Source organism: Phodopus roborovskii, unplaced genomic scaffold (assembly GCF_943737965.1).
Source record: "Phodopus roborovskii unplaced genomic scaffold, PHOROB, whole genome shotgun sequence".
NCBI lineage: Eukaryota > Metazoa > Chordata > Mammalia > Rodentia > Cricetidae > Phodopus > Phodopus roborovskii.
Window position 1 is genome coordinate 16,094,121 of NW_026126517.1, and position 19,962 is coordinate 16,114,082.

Consider the following 19,962-nt stretch of genomic DNA (forward strand, 5'->3'; position numbering starts at 1 on the left):
TCTTTATTCCTTATGTTAGGTGTTTTGATTATTATGGTGAGGGTTCTTTTTTCTTTGGTCCAGTCTATTTGGTGTTCAGTATGCTTCTTGTACTTTCATGGGTATGTATTTCTTCAGATTGGGAAAGTTTTCCTCAATGATTTTGTTGAATATGTTTTCTGCACCTTTGAGCTGGGCTTCTTCACCTTCCTCTATGCCTATTATTCTTAGGTTTGGTTGGCCTTTCATGGTGTCCCACATTTCCTGGATGCTTTGTGTTAAGGATTTGTTGGATTTATCTTCAGTGCCTGAGATTCTCTCTTCCATCTCTTGTATTCTCTTTTTTGTGTGGGTTAAAGATGTGTTGTCAGCCATACATACCTACCTACCTAAGTTGACCCGTTACATTTTTCTGAAAGATAAGCCAGTTGGTACCTTGGGCTAAGTATGATTTGTAGATGTGTGATCCAGGGACTAGTGTTGAAAGACCCCAAGAGTTCAGAGCCTGTCAGGGGGAGGCCTTGCCCCAAGAGACGAGACCAGACCACTGGATGCATGTGCAAGAGGCTGTTTAATGTTTACACACAGGTACCTGTGGACACTTCAGTCTTTCGGGAGACTAAGAGAGCATGCATGGTTAAAGCATATGCAGTTTATATAGGGTTGGGGTGGCAAGAAGCAGGCTTACGGAAACAGAAGCATGGTTACAGGGATTTCATTGTTTCATCTAAATGTAGCAATTGTAGTTAACCAAGGACAGTTGGTTATTCGGGTTGGGCACAAAGAATACAAAGAATTCAGTTATGACTATCTCAGCATTCTGGATACCAGTCCTGCTGACCTTGCTTTGGTCTAAGCTGCAGACCACAGATATTTGGTTGGCGTTGGATGAGAGCAGCACCTGGTTCCCTCCTGTACTTTTCCCATAACTTGACCTTGGCAAATTGGCAAGAGCAATTCAAACAGGCGATATGCATAGTGGGGGTCTTTCAGTGTCACAGGGAAGGACAGTGTAGTCTTTTAAGGTCCTTGGCGTGATTCTATTTGCAAAAACTTTACTTGACGGCAAAGCTGTTGATGGTGTCATCACCATGATAGGAAATACAAGCTAAGAGGATTCTAGGTTAGTTTACCCTTGTTAATAACATGGTTACCTCTTGTGTCTATGGATTTGAGGTAAGGTCTCCTGCTGTCCTTGACAGGTTTGGTGATTGCCTGCACCTTGAGGATCTTCACATCCTCAGAAACTTGTTCTCAATTGATAGGGGGAGCCCCTAACACATGAGGCTAAGGTATGGAAGGCAACTTGTAGTGGTCACCTCTTTTCCTCTGAATCTGGCATCAAACTAAGCATTAGTTTTGGGAACAAAGTATCTATCCTCAGTCTGTCCCAAATAACTCAATGCAAAGTGGTTTTTTTTCCCCTGAAGATATAATTAAGGGCTTGGCATTAAGAAGTAGTGAAACTGGAGAGATGGTTCAGTGTGCTTGCTACTTGGGTTATTTCTAAGGGTTCCAGTGCTGGCCTTTGGCTTTGAATGTCAGTCAGAGGACTGGGGACTACAGATGACACCATGATTTATTAAAAGCACTGAATATTCCCAGAAAAAAAGCTTTCTCAGGTTCTATGTGGGAATACATGGTGTCATTTGTAGGTAGAGGTTTTTTTTTTTTTTTTTTTTTTTTGGTTAGGACTGCCAGTCAATTCTCTTCCACTAGAGGGCTATCAAATAACCTCACAAAGATTTAATATTAAGTATAAATGCTTGGCCAATAGTGTAGGCTTGTTATTAACTAGCTTTTATAACTTAAATTAACCCATATTTCTTATCTACACTATGCTACGTGGCAGTACCTCTTTCCAGCATGGTATGTTCATCTTGCTTCTTTCTAAATGTCCTGGTGATAACCTTGATTCTGCCCTTCTTCATCCTCATGCTCTCTTCACCCCCCTGAAAGATTTGCCTCACCTTTTGCTGCCCACCTATTGACCAGTCAGCTCTTTATTAATCAATGAGTGTAATATATATCCACAATGTACAAAAGATTGTTCTATAGCACAGTCCATTACTATCATGGTGCAACATGGTGGCATGCAGGCAGACATGGTGCTGGAGAAGGGGCTGAAAGATTTACGTCTTGATATGAAGGCAACAGGAAATGAGCTGAGACACTGGGTATAGCTTGAGCGTATATGAGACCTCAGAGCCCACCCCACAGTGACACACTTCTTCTAACAAGGCCACACCAACTCCAACAAAGCCACAACTTCTAATAGGGCCACTTTCTTTGGGAGCCATTTTCTTTCAAATGATGACAGACCTTAAAAAAATCAACAAATGTAAATGAGAGCTAGATACAGAGGAAAGGAAGAAATAAGTAGAAGAAACATACACTCAACCATAGAGGGAAATGTTTGTTTTGTCTTCACAGTTCTGTAGATTTGCAGAGGTTATCATACAGGTGTGTATAATCACTTATTCCTACATGGAGAAAGTTTAACATTTACATCAAATGAGTTTTCTCCTCAGTGTTTTGTCCAGGGCAGCCTTCACCTCCTTGTTCCTTAGGCTGTAGATCAGGGGATTGAGCATGGGGATTACTGTGGTGTAGAACACAGAAGCTACATTCTCCTGGGCCAGGGAACTGGCTGTGGAAGGTTTTAAGTACATGAATGCAGTGGATCCATAAAATAAACCCACAGCTGCCAAGTGGGAGCTGCAGGTGCTGAAGGCTTTGGACCTTCCCTCAGTGGAGCTGATGCGAAGGATGCTGGACAGGATGAATGCATAGGAAATGAGGACTGTTAGGCTAGTGACTATAATATTGAACCCAGCTAAAAAGAAGACAGTCATCTCTACATCATAGGTACTAGAGCAGGAGAGCTTCATGAGGGGGAGGATGTCACAGAAGTAGTGGCTGATGAGGTCCTCACAGTAGTGTAGTTTTAACATGAGGCCAGTCTCTATTGTTGAACCAATGAGTCCCATGGCATAGACAAAGGCCACCAGCAGGGAGCAGAGGACAGGAGACATGATGATGTTGTAAAGCAAGGGGCAGCAGATGGCCACATAGCGGTCATAGGCCATCACAGTGAGCATGTAACACTCAGCAATGACGAAAACAAGGAAGAAATAGAGCTGAGACATGCACCCTACGTAGGAAATGAGGTTTCTTTGGGACACAAAGTTGGTGAGCATTTTTGGGGTAATGACAGAGGAGTAGCAGAGATCCACGAGTGACAAGTTGCTGAGGAAGAAGTACATGGGGGTGTGAAGCTGTTTGTTGAGTCCAATCAAGGTGATCATGCCCAGGTTTCCCACCATGGTGACCATGTAGATCCCTAGGAAGAGGAGGAAGAGGGGCAGCTGGAGCTCTGGCCTGTTAGTTAGTCCCCTGAGGATGAACTCTGTCACCATGGAGTGATTTTCTGCAGCCATTGATTGTGTCTGGGTGGGAGTCCTGTGGGGTGGGAGAGAAGGAGCTTGTGAGGGTCTGTCCTTGCCCTGCTTGGAGCATCTGGTTTTGTGCTTTTGACACTTGCTGAGCAACTCTGATTATGGCATATGCATTTTCTCTACATTGCAGCTCTTGGATGTCAGAACTAGCCTAGGGTTTCAGAGATCTTGAAGCTGAGAGAGATCTGAATTTCTTACCAGTTTCACAAGTATCTCAGAGCTGTGGTTCTGGACCAGCAGTTGCCTTCTTACACAAATTATTAGTTTTCATTTCGTAGGCATTGAATCAAAAAACTTATGCTGGAAGCCAGGAAACTGGTTTAATAGTTTCTCTAGGCATGTTGATGTTTCTGAACTCTGTAACTAATCAGTGGCATCTTCATAGTTCATAACTCTTATCTATATACTAAAAGTTCCATATTAGCTGAAATTTTAACCCCAGCACTTGGAAGGTAAGTGTATTTCTGTGAGTTCAAGACTCGCCTGGTTTACAGAGTGAGTTCCAGGACAGCCAGGGCTACACAAAGAAACAAAGAAACCCTGTTTTGAAAAAAACCAAAAACAAAAAAAGAGAGAGAAAATTTCTCCTCTCATAAAATACATCCACTCATAAGTGAGACAATTAAGAGTCAGTTAAAGGACATGATTCCTGGTCTGTTCTGTATTTGTTAAACTCTTTTGTCTTCTTTATCTTCTCTTTGTGATTCAGTTCATCATTTATTACAATTAATTTATCAAATTTTGGAGCTCTATGAAGGATATTGAAAAAATTTCTTGCACTTTTAAAAATCAAAAGTGCTATACAGGTATTTATTAGAGATTCAGATGAGTAGTAACAAAGCACCAAAAAAAATTACCAAAGAAGAAAAAATTCACAAAATACATGACACAAAAATACCACAGCATTAGTAGGAATTTTTGTATGTTTGCATTATATGTCATGACAATGCATTATGATAAAATATTCCTTACATTCTCAGAGATTGGAACTTTTCGATGACCCCACAGCCAGAGTTACTAATAATTTACTTGAGGTCACTTAAGACATAGGATTGCTGTCCTATCATACTCAGCCTGTTTTACCTGCCTTTGAGAGAATAAGGTAGCAATCAGCTTTACTTGTCTTCATGGACAAGTAACTTTTACAACCTAAGCTAAAGCATAGCTGTAATCTTTTCTTTTTAACATTTTTATTTCATACACTATATTATGATCATGTTTTCCCCTTCCCAAACTCCTCACTGATCCTTCCTACCTCCTTACCAGCCCAAATGCTCTCTCTCAAAAATCAACTAACTAGAAAAAAACAGAAAACTGCCAACCTCCCCAAATCAAAACAAACAAAACCCCCAATTAGAAAAAATCACCCAAATAAAATGAGATGAAACAAAAAGCTCTCTGAAGCCCCTAACAACATAGTGTTAGCTATCATCTTAAGTTATTCCTATTCCATAAGTAATGCATTGTACATGTGTTATGATAATCATTTGCTGGAATCAGAAAACAGGCTGAAAGCAGCCATATAAGAGGAACATTCGTCACAATGTTGCAATGTTGAAAATTAGTGCTTGCTGACTCTGAGATTCCATTTCAGATAGACATGTCAGAATGGCCAAGATAAAAAACAAAACAAAACAAAACAAAACAAAACAAAACAAAACACAAGAGTCAGCAGATGCTGGAGAAGATGTGGAACAAGGGAATCACTCCTCCATTGGTGGTGGTAGTGAAAACTTATACAGCTACTTTGGAAATCAATATAGTGGTTTCTCAGAGAATTGGTAAACAATCTACCTCGAGACCCAGCTCTACCACTCCTGGGTATAGACCCAAAGGATGCTCAATTATGCTACATTCATAGCAGCTTTATCTGTAATAGTCAGAGACTGGAAACAATATAGATGTCTCTCAACCAAATATTGGATAAAGGAAATGTACATTTACACAATGGAGTATTACTCAGTTGTTAAAAACAATGACACCAGGCAATTTGAAGGCAATTGGATGAGACTAGAAAAAAACCATCCTGAGTGAGGTAACCCAGACTCATAAAGACAAGCATGGCATGTACTCACAAGTGGATACTAGCTGTAAAGGATAACTATGCTAACCAACAGACCCAGAGAGGCTTGGTAATAAGGAAGGTTCATGGGGGGAATGCTTAGATCTCCTTGGGAAGGGGAAATAGAATAATTTGTGAGTAGATGCTGGGCTGGTGGAGATAGAAACACAGGTGGGGAGATAGACAGAGACAGTGCTGAAAGAGAAGACTGAAAAAGGTGGGCATATCAGGGTGAGATAGAAACCTGGTACAAGGGAAACTTCTAGTAATCTACAAGGATGGCCCCAGGTAAGACTCATAGCAATAGCGTATATGTAGCCTGAGCTGCTATCTCCTATGACCAAGTAAGACTTCCAGTGGAGGACTGGGTACAAACTCAGCCACATAACCTTCAACCTACAATCTGTCCTACCTACAGAATGTGCTGGGATTGGTGACTAGCCCACTTGACATCAGAGAAATTTCATCCAGCAAGTGATAGAAATAGGCAGAGTCCAACAACCAAATATCAGGCAAAACTCAGGGAATCCTACAGAAGAGGGGGAAAAAGGATTGTAGGAGCCAGAGGGTTCATAAGAAAACTCTCAGAAACAACTAACCTGGGCTTATAGGAGCTCACAGAGACTGAACTGACAACTAGGGAGCCTGCATGGGGCTGACATAGGCCCTCTGCATATATGTGACAGTTGTGTAGCTTTGTCCTTTTGGACCCCTAGCAGTGGGGGATGGGGCTGTCTCGGATTCTTTTACTGGCTTTTGGGATCCTACTTCTCATATGGGTAGCCTTGCCCAGCACTAACACATGAGGAGGTGCTTAGTCTCGTTTTATTGATACTCACGTGAGACCTGCCCTTTCCTGAACAGAAAGTGAGGAAGAGTGGATGGGGTGGCAGAGGGGAGGTGTGGGAGAGGGACTCAAAGGAAAAGATGGGAGGGGAAACAGCAGGATGTAAAACTGACTGACTGACAGACTAAATAAATAAATGAAAACAATGTTTGCTATTTGGGTCAGTTGTAGTCAGCAAGGTAATTCCTTAGAAAACTCTGTTAAAGGTTTTTGTAAAGTATCTGTACTTCCTTCCCTATATGATGTTTTCTGTGCTGTTCAATAAACGAGAGCAAAGCCTTTTGTTAGTGACAGACACACAGATACAGACAGACACAATCTTGCAGGGACAATTTCACAAGACAGCCTTCAGGCAGGCATAGATTCAGACTCATACAACAGACAGATGAAGGAGACACAGGTATCTCAAATCTGGGCTCCCTTTTGGTTAAATGACAGGAAGTGCTTTGGTTTCGTTCCTTAATTTGACACCTGTGGATTATTAGTGCCTCCAAGTTTATTACTAATATGACAGGTCGATGCAACACGTGTCTAAAATAAAACAGTTTGTAAATCCTGTATAGGATCTGAAACCTGTCTCATTCCTTTAATCTGGCTTTTTTTTTTTTTAATGTTAAGAACAAATCTTTAAGTCCTCAGATTGTGGTCTGAAGACAAGAAAATCTATCCTGCTAATTGAGCTTTTTATGTTAAATTATTACTGGTGGTGAATTTAGCTTTATATTAATAAGTATTGAAACCATCCATGATATGTTAATACTTCACTTATTATTAAAGATTAATTATTTCCTAGATACAAATGGTTAAGGAAATACCACACAGCCCATTTGACTCAAATCCTGCTTCTAGAAGCAATATGAAGTATTAAAAATCCACCACGAATGACCATTCTCCCGGATTAGATCTATGAAGGACAGAGTGGGCATCATTCATCGAGTGCTGTGGGAAAGAAAGAACCCTTGATTAGGAGAGCCTACAGCCTGGATTAAAAATCTCACTGCTTCTTCTAATTATATAAAAATTATATAAAAATACAACTAACCGCCATATGTTTCCTGTGAGTTGTCATTACTTTGGCCTCTACATTTACCAAGCCTGTAGAGGCTCAGGATTGTCATCATTGACAACGCAGCACACATAGAACAAGGTATTTGGAGAAGGAAAGCAAATGTATGATTGGAAACATACTGTCTAAAAAAAAAGATGAGATTATTGAAGAAATATGTTTCTTAAACAGCTATTCAAGTGTGAAATTGAATACCTTTGTGGAAGGGAAGTGACAGTCAGCCCCCCTGGAAACTTTCAGGGATGTCTTTGATCTCAACAATTAGCAAACGCTGAAAACAGGTAGTATATATGGATTTATGTCTAGTGCTAAATTTACTCAAAGGGCCTGGCACCATTAGGAAAAGGAGCCATCATGATTGGGGAGCCAGGGTTTTGTTTACACAGGTATATACAGGAAAATCTCTTGGGAGGAGTCACATGGGGACTATGGTCCTCTCTAAAGGAACAATTAATTAGTCTTGGCTTGTACCTGCTCTGTACATTATGCTTCCCACTCCTTTGTGATAGTTTCCCTCTCTAAGGTAGAGGTGTCTTGATGGAAAGTCAAAAAGTAATTCGAGCATTGGAATAATTCCTACTAATTCATCATGCATGATGCACCATAAACTAGTTTTGAAATAATTACCTCAAAGGGTTTTGAAAACAAACTCAAAAGATTTTACTAAAACAAGTAGGGTAGTTTTAATAAATGAATGCTAAACTTGTAAAGAAAGTCAATCCTTCCTTTCTTGCTGATACCAGAGGACCTGATTTTGGATTTTAGCTTTTGTGTTGGGTGATTCATAACTACCTGCAATTCCAGCTCCAGGGAATCTGACACTCTCTTCTAGACTCATACTTAAACACATTCCTCACACTAATAATAATAATGATAATAATAACAAATTAGAAAAATATACAGCATAATAATATGTGGTGATATCTTTCTTACACACACACACACACACACACACACACACACACACACACAAAAAAAAAAAAAAAAAAAAAAAAACCCAACTGGAGTTCAAAGAATGGAGCTTGCCACTACCTAACCATAGAGGTCTGGAGGTCTGTACAGACAGACAGTAAGTGATGCAGCTGGGCAGAAGCAGGATATAAGCAGGGAGAAACAGAAAATTGCTCTCTTCTCTGCTGAGATGCTTAGTAGGCTTGCTCATTTTCTCTGATCTCTCAGCATTTTCCTCTATATCTGAGTCTGGCTTTTTATTATAGACTAATTAAGAACTACATTTACATTAATATCTACATTTAGCCGTGGGTATCTGCGTCTGTTTCCATCAGCTACTAGATGAGGGCTCTATGATGGCAGATAAGTTAGTCATCAATCTCATTATCAGGGGAGGGTATTTAAGGTAGCCTTTCCACTGTTGCTCAGATTGTAAGTTGGGGTTATCCTTGTAGGTCTCTGGACATTTCTCTAGAGTCAGTTATCTTTTCAAACCTATAATAGCTCCCTCTTTTATGCTATCTCTTTTTTTTCTTTTCAGCTTGTATTTCTTCCAATGTTAACTGTTGTCTTTGTTTTTTTCTGTTACTTCCCGTTTTGCCTTAACTTAAACTTTTTTCCTGTGTTTCTAATAGTTTGTTTTAATGAGTTCTATGTAATTTATGAGTTTTTCAATTTCTGAGTTTCTTGATCTTTCATACGTTATTCATTTTGTATAATGCACTGGCTCATTTTAAAGTAATATTTTGATGTTGTTTGTCTTTGGGCCTACGTTTATGCCTTCTTCTGCATCTTTCCAATTTGTTTATAAGTGATGTGTTTCTGATCTAAACAATTTATGGGCTTTTGGGCTTTGCTCAATAGAGAAAACAAAGGAAAGACCAAATTCTCAATTCTCAGTGACAGAATTTAGGTTTTTTTCCCCCCTCTGTTGCTGTGTTCAAGGGAGAAAGGACTTATTATTAAAGCAGATGAGCAGATGGTCACAACTGAAATCCAGATGTTGTTTGATATTTTAATGGAATTCTTATAACAAAGTTTGCTTTGCATCAGAGAAGCAGTGGAGAAGCCATCACTGACCTTCTATCTCTTTCATTCCTCCATCCCAAGAGGCTGAGATCCTTCCTCAGCTCCACCTTACTACTTCCTGTCTCCTATTTGTTCTCAGTCCTCCAAAATCTTTATTGTTAATTTTGGTCATCAAGTGGCTAGCTCCACCCTCTGATTGATAACAAACTTTATTGTCAGAATGTGATCAAAATATCACACAATTTCCAGACATTGATAAATGCACACTACAGCTCTTAATCTTTCTCTATTTATATTGTCCAAGGTCTTAGACAGTGGTCAAGTCTTTCCACATCAATTAACACAATCAAGGTAATTCCTTACAAGCATGTTTAGAGGCATTTCTCCCAGGTGATTCTAGATTCCATCAAGTTAATTATTAATATTAACCACCCAAACTCCACCTCTTATCAACCTGACACCCAAACACACTGCTTCCAAATTACAACCTTCTGCCCTTTATAGGTTCACGATAACTTTATAATATAAAATGTACAGTCCAATATGAAAAGTTCCCACAGCTACTGAGAATAACAACTCTTTAAAGGTCAAAGACCTATTTTTTAAATTCATTTTTTAATTTAAATTAAAAATAATCCTAGTTCCCTGTCCCTCCCATCCTCCATCTCCCCATTCCATCTCTCGTAGGTCAAAAGATCTTAATGTGAGTGCAAATAAAACAAAAGGCAAATAATATACCAACATATAATGGCACAGGGTAAGTATCCCTATTCCAAAATGAAAGACTCAGAGTACGGCCAGAAGGTGATAATGACCAAAAGAAACCCAGGGAAAAGACTAGCCCATGTCTAGCATTGTCTGCTTGGCTCAGAGAGGTTTAGTCAACCTCAGTCCTCCAGCCCTACCACCTGCAGCAAGGAAAGCCTCTTATTTAGGTCAACTGTACTCCATACTTGCAGCCCTACTTGATGAACATTCCATGGTCCTTACATGAGTAATAGCTTAGATTTTTATACTCCACATCTGCCTTTACCTTCGCTGCTCTAAGCAGTGGCTTCTCAGGCCTTCTTTGTCGGGACTTGAACCACAACACATTTTAGTTGCTTTCCATGGCACCTCTAATCTTGCATCTTTCATGCCTTCAAAATGACTCTCATGTGGATGTGGCTGTTAATTTTGTCTGAAAGCTTGAGGTGAAGATTAGATTCTCTGGCAAACACTCCATGCTTACACAAGGGAAATAACCTTCCCAGAAGTTACTTTTGAGGAATAGTGAACCAATTCATTGGAGGGTTTCTTCCTTTAGATGAATTTGAATTTCCAAACATGGAGTCTCTGCTAGGTGGAGTTTTGATCTCAGTACATGCTTCTTATTGCTTCAGTGCAATGAAATAGGTTTCTCTTAGTGGTGCCTATAACAGTCAGAGCTACTTTTTCAGTAACAGTCTGAATGCTTTCCTGTTTTTAAATTTCTTCTGCAAACAAATTAGTCCATTATATTAAAGTTCAACTTCACTCAGGTTCTCCTGATACAGGCAAAATGAAAACAGAATGTTGACCAAAATACTACACAAATGACCCCAACCCACTTCCTGATAGACTTCTTATTCTATTCTGAAACCTCATGAGCCAGGCTACCATTGATATTGTTTCTCTCATTATTCTTGCAAGTTCCTAACAGCGTGGCCTATTAATCTTGACTTCCAGAATTCAAGGGTCTTTCTAACCCTAAGTTGCAAATATTTCTATGTTTCTGCCATATAACAGTTTCAATGGTTTATGATGTACATGATAAGGTTTATCCCAGCAACAGTTTTACCTTTAAGTACCAATTTTTGATCTTAGTTATTTTTTTAAAAGATTTATTTATTTATGTATATACAGTGTTTGTATGCTTTCAGGCCAGAAGAGGGCATCAGATCTCATTAAGCATGGTTGTGAGTCACCATGTGTTGCTGGGAACTGAACTTAGTACCTCTGGAAGAACAGCCAGTGCTCTTAATCACTGAGCCATCTTTCCAGCCCATGTCTTAATTGATTTTTATTGCTGTTATAAAATATTCTGACAAAAGCAACTTAAGGGAGGAAGAGCTCAGTAAGTTTTATAGTTGAAGGGTATAAGCAATCATGGCTGGGAAGACAGCAGGAGTTGAAACAAATGGTCACACTGCATTCATAATTTGAAAGCAGAGAGGGAGAAATGTGTGCTGCTTTTCAGGAATGTTTGTCCATTGATATAGTCCAGGATCATAGCCAGATAATGGTGCTATCCATAGTGGTTAAGTTTTCCCATCTCAATGAATCTAATCAAGATCACTTCTCACAGCCATGCCCAGAGGTCTGTTTCCTGGTGACTATAGTTTCTGTCAAGTTGAGCATTATCACAATAGCATCACAGATTTTCAGAATTAGAAATCACACAATGTCTATTTTCAAGTCCATGGTTAAACTAGAAATCAAGAACAGGTGATTGGAAAACTAAACACATGTGGAGATTTTAAAAAAAAAAAAAACATTGTTGTAAAATAAGAGAAAACTATCCCAACATTTAAACACAGATGGAAATAAATGAAAATTTAAAAAAGGTTAAGAAATTGTAAAATACTTAGAAGAACTAATGGTGGTGGCACACACCTTTAACCCCAGGATTTGGAAGACAGATGTAGGCAAATCTCTGAGTTCAAGGCCAGTCTGGTCGACTGAGTGAATTCCAGACTACACAGAGAAACCCTGTCTTTAAAAATCCAAAACAAAACAAAACAAAAAATGCTTAGAGGAAAGCATAGTATTACATAGTATTAGGAAAGGAGAAAGATCAGAAAATATCATTCAAGGTTCTATCTTTGGAAACCAGAAAAAAATAGAGCAAATTAAATTAAAAGTAAACAGAAGAGAAACAACCAATTTGACTCAGTTCCACTTGTTTCTGGCACAAATGAAGAAGGAAGGAAAGAGGGAAGGAAGGAAGGAAGAAAGGAAGGAAGGAAAGAAGGAAGGAGGCAATGGACTGAATGAATTTCAGACAAGCCACAAGACTGGTAGAATCTTCACAGGTGAGGATCAAACAAAACAAAACAAAACAAAACAACAACAAAAAAAAAACCAACAACAAAACAAAAACCCCATTAACAATGGAAGGTTAGAGATGGGGGCCAAGAGACAGAAATGCAAATTGGGAAATTATCAGAACAGAGGCAATGGGGTGGGGGGAGCAAGTAAAAGGATATAAATAGGAAAAGAAAAAGTTAAATGGTTCCTATTAGTAATTGATGTTATACATAAAAGATCCCAAAACTTCAATCAGAAAATTCCTGGAAATGTTCTACATTTTTTAAAGAAAGTGATAGATACAAAATTAAAACTCATATAAAAATCAGAAGTCTTTCTACTTTCTACGTGCTGATAACAAGCATGCTGAGAAATAGATTATAGAAACATTCCACTCACAATAGCCTCCAAATATTAAAATATCTAGGAATAAGCCTAACCAAGGAGGTGAAAGACTGTTTCAATGAAAACTTTACACATCTGAAGAAAGGGCTTGATGAAGACACGAGAAGATGGAAAGACCTTCCATACTAATGGATTGGTAGAACTCATGTTGTGAAAGTGACCAGTCAACCAAAGGCAGTCTACAGATTCACTGTAAAATCCCCACAGCATTCTTCAGAAACAGTAAAAATATCCTAAAATTAATATGGAGCCATAAGAGATTGAAGATAGTCAAAGAAATTCTGAGAAGAAATAACAATGCTAGAGGGATTACCAGAAGAGCTTTAGTAATAAAACAGCATGGTACTGGCAACAAAACAAAGCAAAATAAAACACCAAACCCACTGATATTTAAACTAGTGGAGCAGACCAGAAAACCCAAACATGAGTATAGCCATCTGATATTTGACAAAGGTGTCAAAAATATACACTGATTCAAAGACAAGTTCTTCGGCAAGTGGTGCTGGGAAAACTGGATGTCCACATGTAGAAGAATAAAGTTAGTCTTATATCTATCATCCTGCACAAAAATTCTAAATGGATCAAAGACTTCAATGTGAAATTGCTTAAACTGCTTGAAGAGTATATAGGTATACTCCATAAGAGAGAGACGTGAGAAGGAAAAGACTTTCTGAGTAGTACTCCACTTGCTTAGGCACGAAGGCCAACAGTTGACAACCTTACCCCTAATGGGCCATGGATATGAACAGAGAGATCTCAAAAGAAGTGATGGGAGATGCCAGTTTGTAAATGTTTCTCATACTGGTTAATGAACAAAGCACTGTTGGCCAATAGGAAAGGAAGATAGGAGGGACTAGGAGACAAGGAGGAAAGAGGAAGTGGGAAGGGGGGCCAAGATGGAGAGACCGGGGAGACCAGATGCCTGCCCCACTCCCCAGTAAGAAAAGACCACGTGAAAATACATAGGTCAGCAAAAATGGGTTAATACTTAATACAGAGCTAGCCGATAAGAAACTAGTAACGGGCCAACAGAATTATATCAAATACAGAGTCTCAGTGTGTTAATTGGGGCAGGCGCAGCGGCAGGACAAGACTGGCGGCGGGCGGAAAAACCTTACTCCTTACAAAGAAGTAATAAAGATGGCTGAGAAATATGCAGAATTTCCTCAGCAATCACAGGAATGCAAATTAAAACTATTTAGACATTTTGTCTTACTCTCATCAGAGTGGTTAGGACCAAGAAAACAAGAAAGTTGAAACCTTATTGATGGCTGTCCAGGATTCAGAGACAGCCAAAAATACTAATATTAGTTTAAAAACTTTTAGAGCCATGGTGCCAGACTTTGTGTGCTGACTGTAGGGAATTTCTACAGCAGAAGTATTTATGAGAGAAACTAAACAGTTTTTGCACAAAGGTAGAAAAAAAAAAAAAAAGAGTTTTGTGTTGAAGCTGTGTCACAGCCTATCTTGTTAGGGAAAGGTCATTACAAAATGAATAAAAACCTATTTAGATTAGATTGTCCCACTATCCCTTTAACCAACATTCTATTCAGGCTAAAAATACTGCAAACTGCATTTTCCAGGATCACTTGCAGCTAGTACCCTAGAAGTAAATTATATTCCATTAATTAAATGAACTTGTGTGAGATTTGCTGGCATGTTCCAGTGGTAATGTGCATATGGGCAGCATTAATTCAGCTCAGTTAGTTATTAAAAAAGGAAAGGACATGAAAGTGAGAGATAGATAAATTGGGGGCAATGGAAGGAGTAAGAAAATTAGTGGGGGATGGACATGATCAATATATATCATATACATATATGAAAATATCAGAGAAGAAAAAGTTTAAAATTGCTTACCATTGGCCTCATATAGTGGAGATAGATCTCAATTATAAGAAAAATGACCTCAAATTTGAGTAGTTATAAACAGAAATAGTAGAGGAGAAGATGAGAATGAGGAAAAGGAGATGAGGCATGTACCCAGCCATGGAGAGAAGTGCTTGTGTCCTGCTCAGTTGGGTAGGCTTGAAGAGAACAGTTTCCAAGTGTTTATAATCACTTCCTCTTACACGGACAAAGATTAATATTTGCATCAAATGAGTTTTCTCCTCAGTGTTTTGTCCAGGGCAGCCTTCACCTCCTTGTTCCTTAGGCTGTAGATCAGGGGGTTGAGCATGGGGATTACTGTGGTGTAGAACACAGAAGCTACATTCTCCTGGGCCAGGGAACTGGCTGTGGAAGGCTTTAAGTACATGAATGTAGTGGATCCATAAAATAAACCCACAGCTGCCAAGTGGGAGCTGCAGGTGCTGAAGGCTTTGGACCTTCCCTCAGTGGAGCTGATGCGAAGGATGCTGGACAGGATGAATGCATAGGAAATGAGGACTGTTAGGCTAGTGACTATAATGTCAAATCCAGCTAAAAAGAAGACAGCCATCTCTACATCATAGGTACTAGAGCAGGAGAGCTTCATGAGGGGGAGGATGTCACAGAAGTAGTGGCTGATGAGGTCCTCACAGTAGTGTAGTTTTAACATGAGGCCAGTCTCTATTGTTGAACCAATGAGTCCCATGGCATAGACAAAGGCCACCAGCAGGGGGCAGAGGACAGGAGACATGATGATGTTGTAAAGCAAGGGGCAGCAGATGGCCACATAGCGGTCATAGGCCATCACAGTGAGCATGTAACACTCAGCAATGACGAAAACAAGGAAGAAATAGAGCTGAGACATGCACCCTACGTAGGAGATGAGGTTTCTTTGGGACACGAAGTTGGTGAGCATTTTGGGGGTAATGACAGAGGAGTAGCAGAGATCCATGAATGACAAGCTGCTGAGGAAGAAGTACATGGGGGTGTGAAGCTGTTTGTTGAGTCCAATCAAGGTGATCATGCCCAGGTTTCCCACCATGGTGACCATGTAGATCCCTAGGAAGAGGAGGAAGAGGGGCAGCTGGAGCTTTGGCCTGTTAGTTAGTTAGTCCCCTGAGGATGAACTCTGTCACCATGGAGTGATTTTCTGCAGCCATTAACTGTGTCTGGGTGGGAGTCCTGTGGGGTGGGAGAGAAGGAGCTTGTGAGGGTCTGTCCTTGCCCTGCTTGGAGCATCTGGTTTTGTGCTTTTGACACTTGCTGAGCTACCCTGGTTATGGCATATGTGTCTTCTTCATATCCTGCTTCTTGATGACAGAGGACCAGTCCCTGGGGGTTTCAGAGGTTTTGAAGATTAGTACAAGGCTATGTTCTGTGTTTCTTACCACTGTCCTGCTGTATTTGATGGGCAGTGGCATGTGCTGTAGAGTCAGCAAGTACTTCCTAGCTAATTTTAATTACTGCTTTTAGACTGTAATACAAAAACATTTCACTATTTGTCACTAATGCCAAATTTATATATATATATATATATATATATATATATATATATATATATATCTTAGAGATGTAATACATATCTCTAAGAAGTATGAGTTATTACTGGTAGTTCCATATTGAATCTTATCTTCAGTTTTGAGGTATCCTATTCCTTTTCTTTCTTTTATTTTTTTTAGTTAGGTATTCCTATGTAGTCTTATCCTTGAATATGTGATTCCTGTTCCTTTTCTCCCAGCTTGTTGGGATTACAGGCATGTGTTGTCCTACCTTGCATGGGTTACATTTCTTAACATAGAACACAAATCTCACTGTTGTAATTGTTTCTGATACAGTTATTTATTATAGACACCTCTGCAGTACTCTTTAATTTTCTCATTTGTTCAAAAGTCAATCCCAGTATCAGTTTTGTAAAAAGGAATTTTGTGTGTAGTATGTGTGATGAGTGTGTGTGCATGTGCGTGTCCATGTGCATACGCGTGTGCGTGTGTGCGTGCGTGTGTGCGTGCGTGTGTGTGTGTGTGTGTGTGTGTGTGTGTGTGTGTGTGTAGGCCAGAAAAGGGTATTGGTTGTTTTTCTCTGTCTCACTCAACCCAAGTTTTTTCATACAGGGTCTCTAACTGAACCTAAAGCTCAGGTTTTGGCTAGATAGTCTGTGAGGTCCCATGATCCCTTTGTGTCCACACTCAGCATTGGGCTTGCAGATACATGTACCCATGCTTGGCTTTTATGTGGATATTTTGGATTAAAACTCAGGCCCACTTGCTTGCCCGATAAATGTCTTACCCATGGAGCTATATCTTAGCCTTGTAACTCCTATGGTTTTGGGTATTGAAAATTGTGGGTTTAGAAAAGAGTTTGTATGTTTCACAGTGAGAAGACTCTACTGCTATAGCAGTTGTGTTTCATGAGTGAGTCACTCGCTTAAGTGATTGGCCCAATACCCACTAATATTTTCTGACTTAGCTGTTTTCTTTCTCTTTGTCACGATCCTCTCCCCTTCCCCTCCACTTTCAGCCTTACAAATCTCCAGTTATATGCTAAGAAATGTGTGCTGTTAGTATGTGCATAGACTAATGCTATGATTTTGTAGTTATTGTTCAATAACATAAAGTACTAACTGTTAAGTAAATTACTTATGTTATAATAAGAAGAATCCGAGTGGTCTTAAAACTGATCCTAAAATACATTGTCTCTACTAAACGTTTGGTGTATATTTTCTGTGAGTATCATTTTGTTATTACTTGGTAAGACAAATTCATCTTAATTTTGATTACATATTTTCTTTACAGTATACACATAGTACATATACATTATAGCTATAGAAATATAGCACAGCAACAAAAAATAATAAACTTCTGCTACCTGGAGATTAACATGGCACTGTGTTGACATAGTTATGCGGGTGATAACATGTTGTCACCTAATTTTTATGTAGCATTTGAAAATAATGGTTTAAATGTGTTGCTACTATAATGATAACTGATGACAAACTGTATTTCTTTTAAAAATCGTGTGTGTGTGTATATGTGAGTATGTATGAGAGTGTGTGTGTGTGTGTGTGTGTGTGTGTGTGTTTCAGGGATCAAACTCAGGTTGTTAGTATTGGCCGAAAGAGGACCTATCTACTGAGGCAGGTGACTTTATTTTTCTTAATTATATGAAAATCTTTAAAATCTTTGGCATCTGCTTTGAGTGTTAGAGCATTGTCATTACATCATAGGGTTTAAGCACTGAATTAGTGATAGTGCTTAACTAAAGTCAAATAGTGACATGTCAGAGATGGGTGTGATTTTGAACATTGTTTCACTTCCTACAGAATAATTTTTATCAGGATGGCAAACAATTAAAAACATTACATATCCCCTTTGTCTCAGTCTCTAGAACATGTGAGAAGAAACATTCAGTAACCATTAGTATAGATCAAAATGCTTTACAAATCAAAACAGAGTGAATGTTAATTATTACCCAGTACAGTGTGTATAGGAATGCTACCTTGTAGAATGAGCCCAGACAGCCTAGATTTAATTTTTCACATATATGATCTTCTTCCACAGCTTTTGATTCTTTTTTTTTCCCCACAGATCTTTTTGAGACAAGTTCTCACTGTAGCCCCAGCTGACCTTCATCTTGCAACGATCGTCCTGTCTTAGCTGGCCAAGTGCTACAAGTGCAGGAAGCTTCAATCTTTTAGTATAAAAGACCAACTAGAACCACAAGTTCCTTATGGGTTACTCTTGGTATTCACTATTACTATTAAGCTTTCAGAGGATCAGTATTGTTTCTGAAGAGAGCACAACACAGAGAACAAAGCATTTAAAAGTGAAGGGCAATACATGGTCATAAATTGACTGAATTATGAACAAGAGCCCACAAGAGAAAAAAATTTCTCATATTGGTTTTAGGCATGTAAATGAACACCTGTGTTGAAGGGAAGTAAAACAGTGTTTTCTAGAAAATCAGGGGATGTCTGGTTTCAATAGTCAGTAAATTTTAGAAGAACATAGATGTATAATCCATCAAAAAATTTACTCAATGGGCCCTGTCCAGTCATAAAAAACATGATTGCCATTTGGAAAGGTGATATGGTATGACTGAGAGCGTGGGGCTTCTGTTTGTATGTATACACACACACACACACACACACACACACACACACACACACACATCTCCCAACTCCTGGGATCTAGTCATTCTGGAGACCTGGTTGTCTCTAAAGTAACAATTCTTGTTTTCTTTTGTTCTGTGAATCATGGTTTAGCTCCCAGGGGTGTTATGTATTTTTTTTCTGTAGAGTCATCTTGCAGTTTCATAAACTTAGAAAATAATGGGATGATGAACATTTTAGCACCAATAGTACTGTTACCACCACCCTCATCACCACCACCACCCATCATCATTGTCATTGTGACCATCATCGTAACCTTCACTACCACTGTTGTTATCATCACCATCACCACCATCACCATCACCACCATCACCATCACCACCACCACCACCATCATCATCATCTCCATAGGGGCCCTGGTGACTACCAGCAATGCTATTCTCAGTGCCATGATGGTTATTATCCATTGTTAGTAATTCATCATGATGAATGTTTGTTTTAAAGAGCTTTGTTGGAAAAGAATACTGCTAAGTGAGGTAACTCAGGCTTAGAAAGACATTCTCTCTCAAGCCTGATTCCTGGCACCTTTGTTAGGCAGATCTAACTTGAAGGACAAGTAGGAGCTTGTTGCTAAACTTAACATCTTTTAGAAAAACTCTACTCAGAATATTGACATCAGTATAGCTTGTTAATTTTATTCAGAGCTCTCTTGTTTACCCACATTCACTTTGATGTTTATTTTTGTGCTATCTATTCTTGTATCTACTATCACATTGAGACAAAAACATATATTTTCCTAATTTTGAAAAAATGACTTGGTTCTTAATATCCTCCTCAGGTCGCCATTTTCTCTTGTATCTTTAAACTCACTAGTGTGAACACATTGTATAGAGTTCAATCCAAACCAATCACTATGGTTTTGCTATTAAAGTTTTATTTTTATGTTTTACATTGGCTTGTCATGATTTTAAATGTGTCTGTGTTGGTATGTTCATGTGAGCAGAAATACTTTTGGAGGCAAAGGCAACAGCAGATTTCTCCTTGGAGACTGAGTTACAGGTAGTTGCACACTGGGAACCAAACTCAGATGTTCTGCAGGAGCAGTGCGGGCTCTTGGCCATTAAGCCATCTCCCCAGGCATTT

General features: G+C 39.1%; 3 protein-coding genes across 3 annotated transcripts in view; all 3 read right to left on the reverse strand.

Annotated features, from left to right (window-relative positions):
- The window catches only part of Spa17 (sperm autoantigenic protein 17), a 380,810-nt gene that overhangs the window by 119,967 nt on the left and 240,881 nt on the right, over window positions 1-19,962 (reverse strand). The gene's annotated exons all lie outside the window — the stretch shown is intronic.
- LOC127231536 (olfactory receptor 151) lies at window positions 2,490-3,431 on the reverse strand. The gene has a single exon (XM_051197119.1). The coding sequence runs from the start codon at window positions 3,417-3,419 to the stop codon at window positions 2,490-2,492; it is 930 nt and encodes a 309-aa protein (XP_051053076.1). The 5' UTR covers window positions 3,420-3,431.
- On the reverse strand, window positions 14,938-15,883 carry LOC127231534 (olfactory receptor 151-like). The gene is given in 2 exon segments (XM_051197117.1): window positions 14,938-15,819; window positions 15,821-15,883. Coding segments are annotated over 2 exon segments (933 nt in total). The 5' UTR covers window positions 15,872-15,883.

Coding starts and splice junctions, on each gene's coding strand:
- LOC127231536 (XM_051197119.1), bottom strand. CDS start 3,419: ATGGCTGCAGAAAATCACTCCATGGTGACAGAGTTCATCCTCAGGGGA.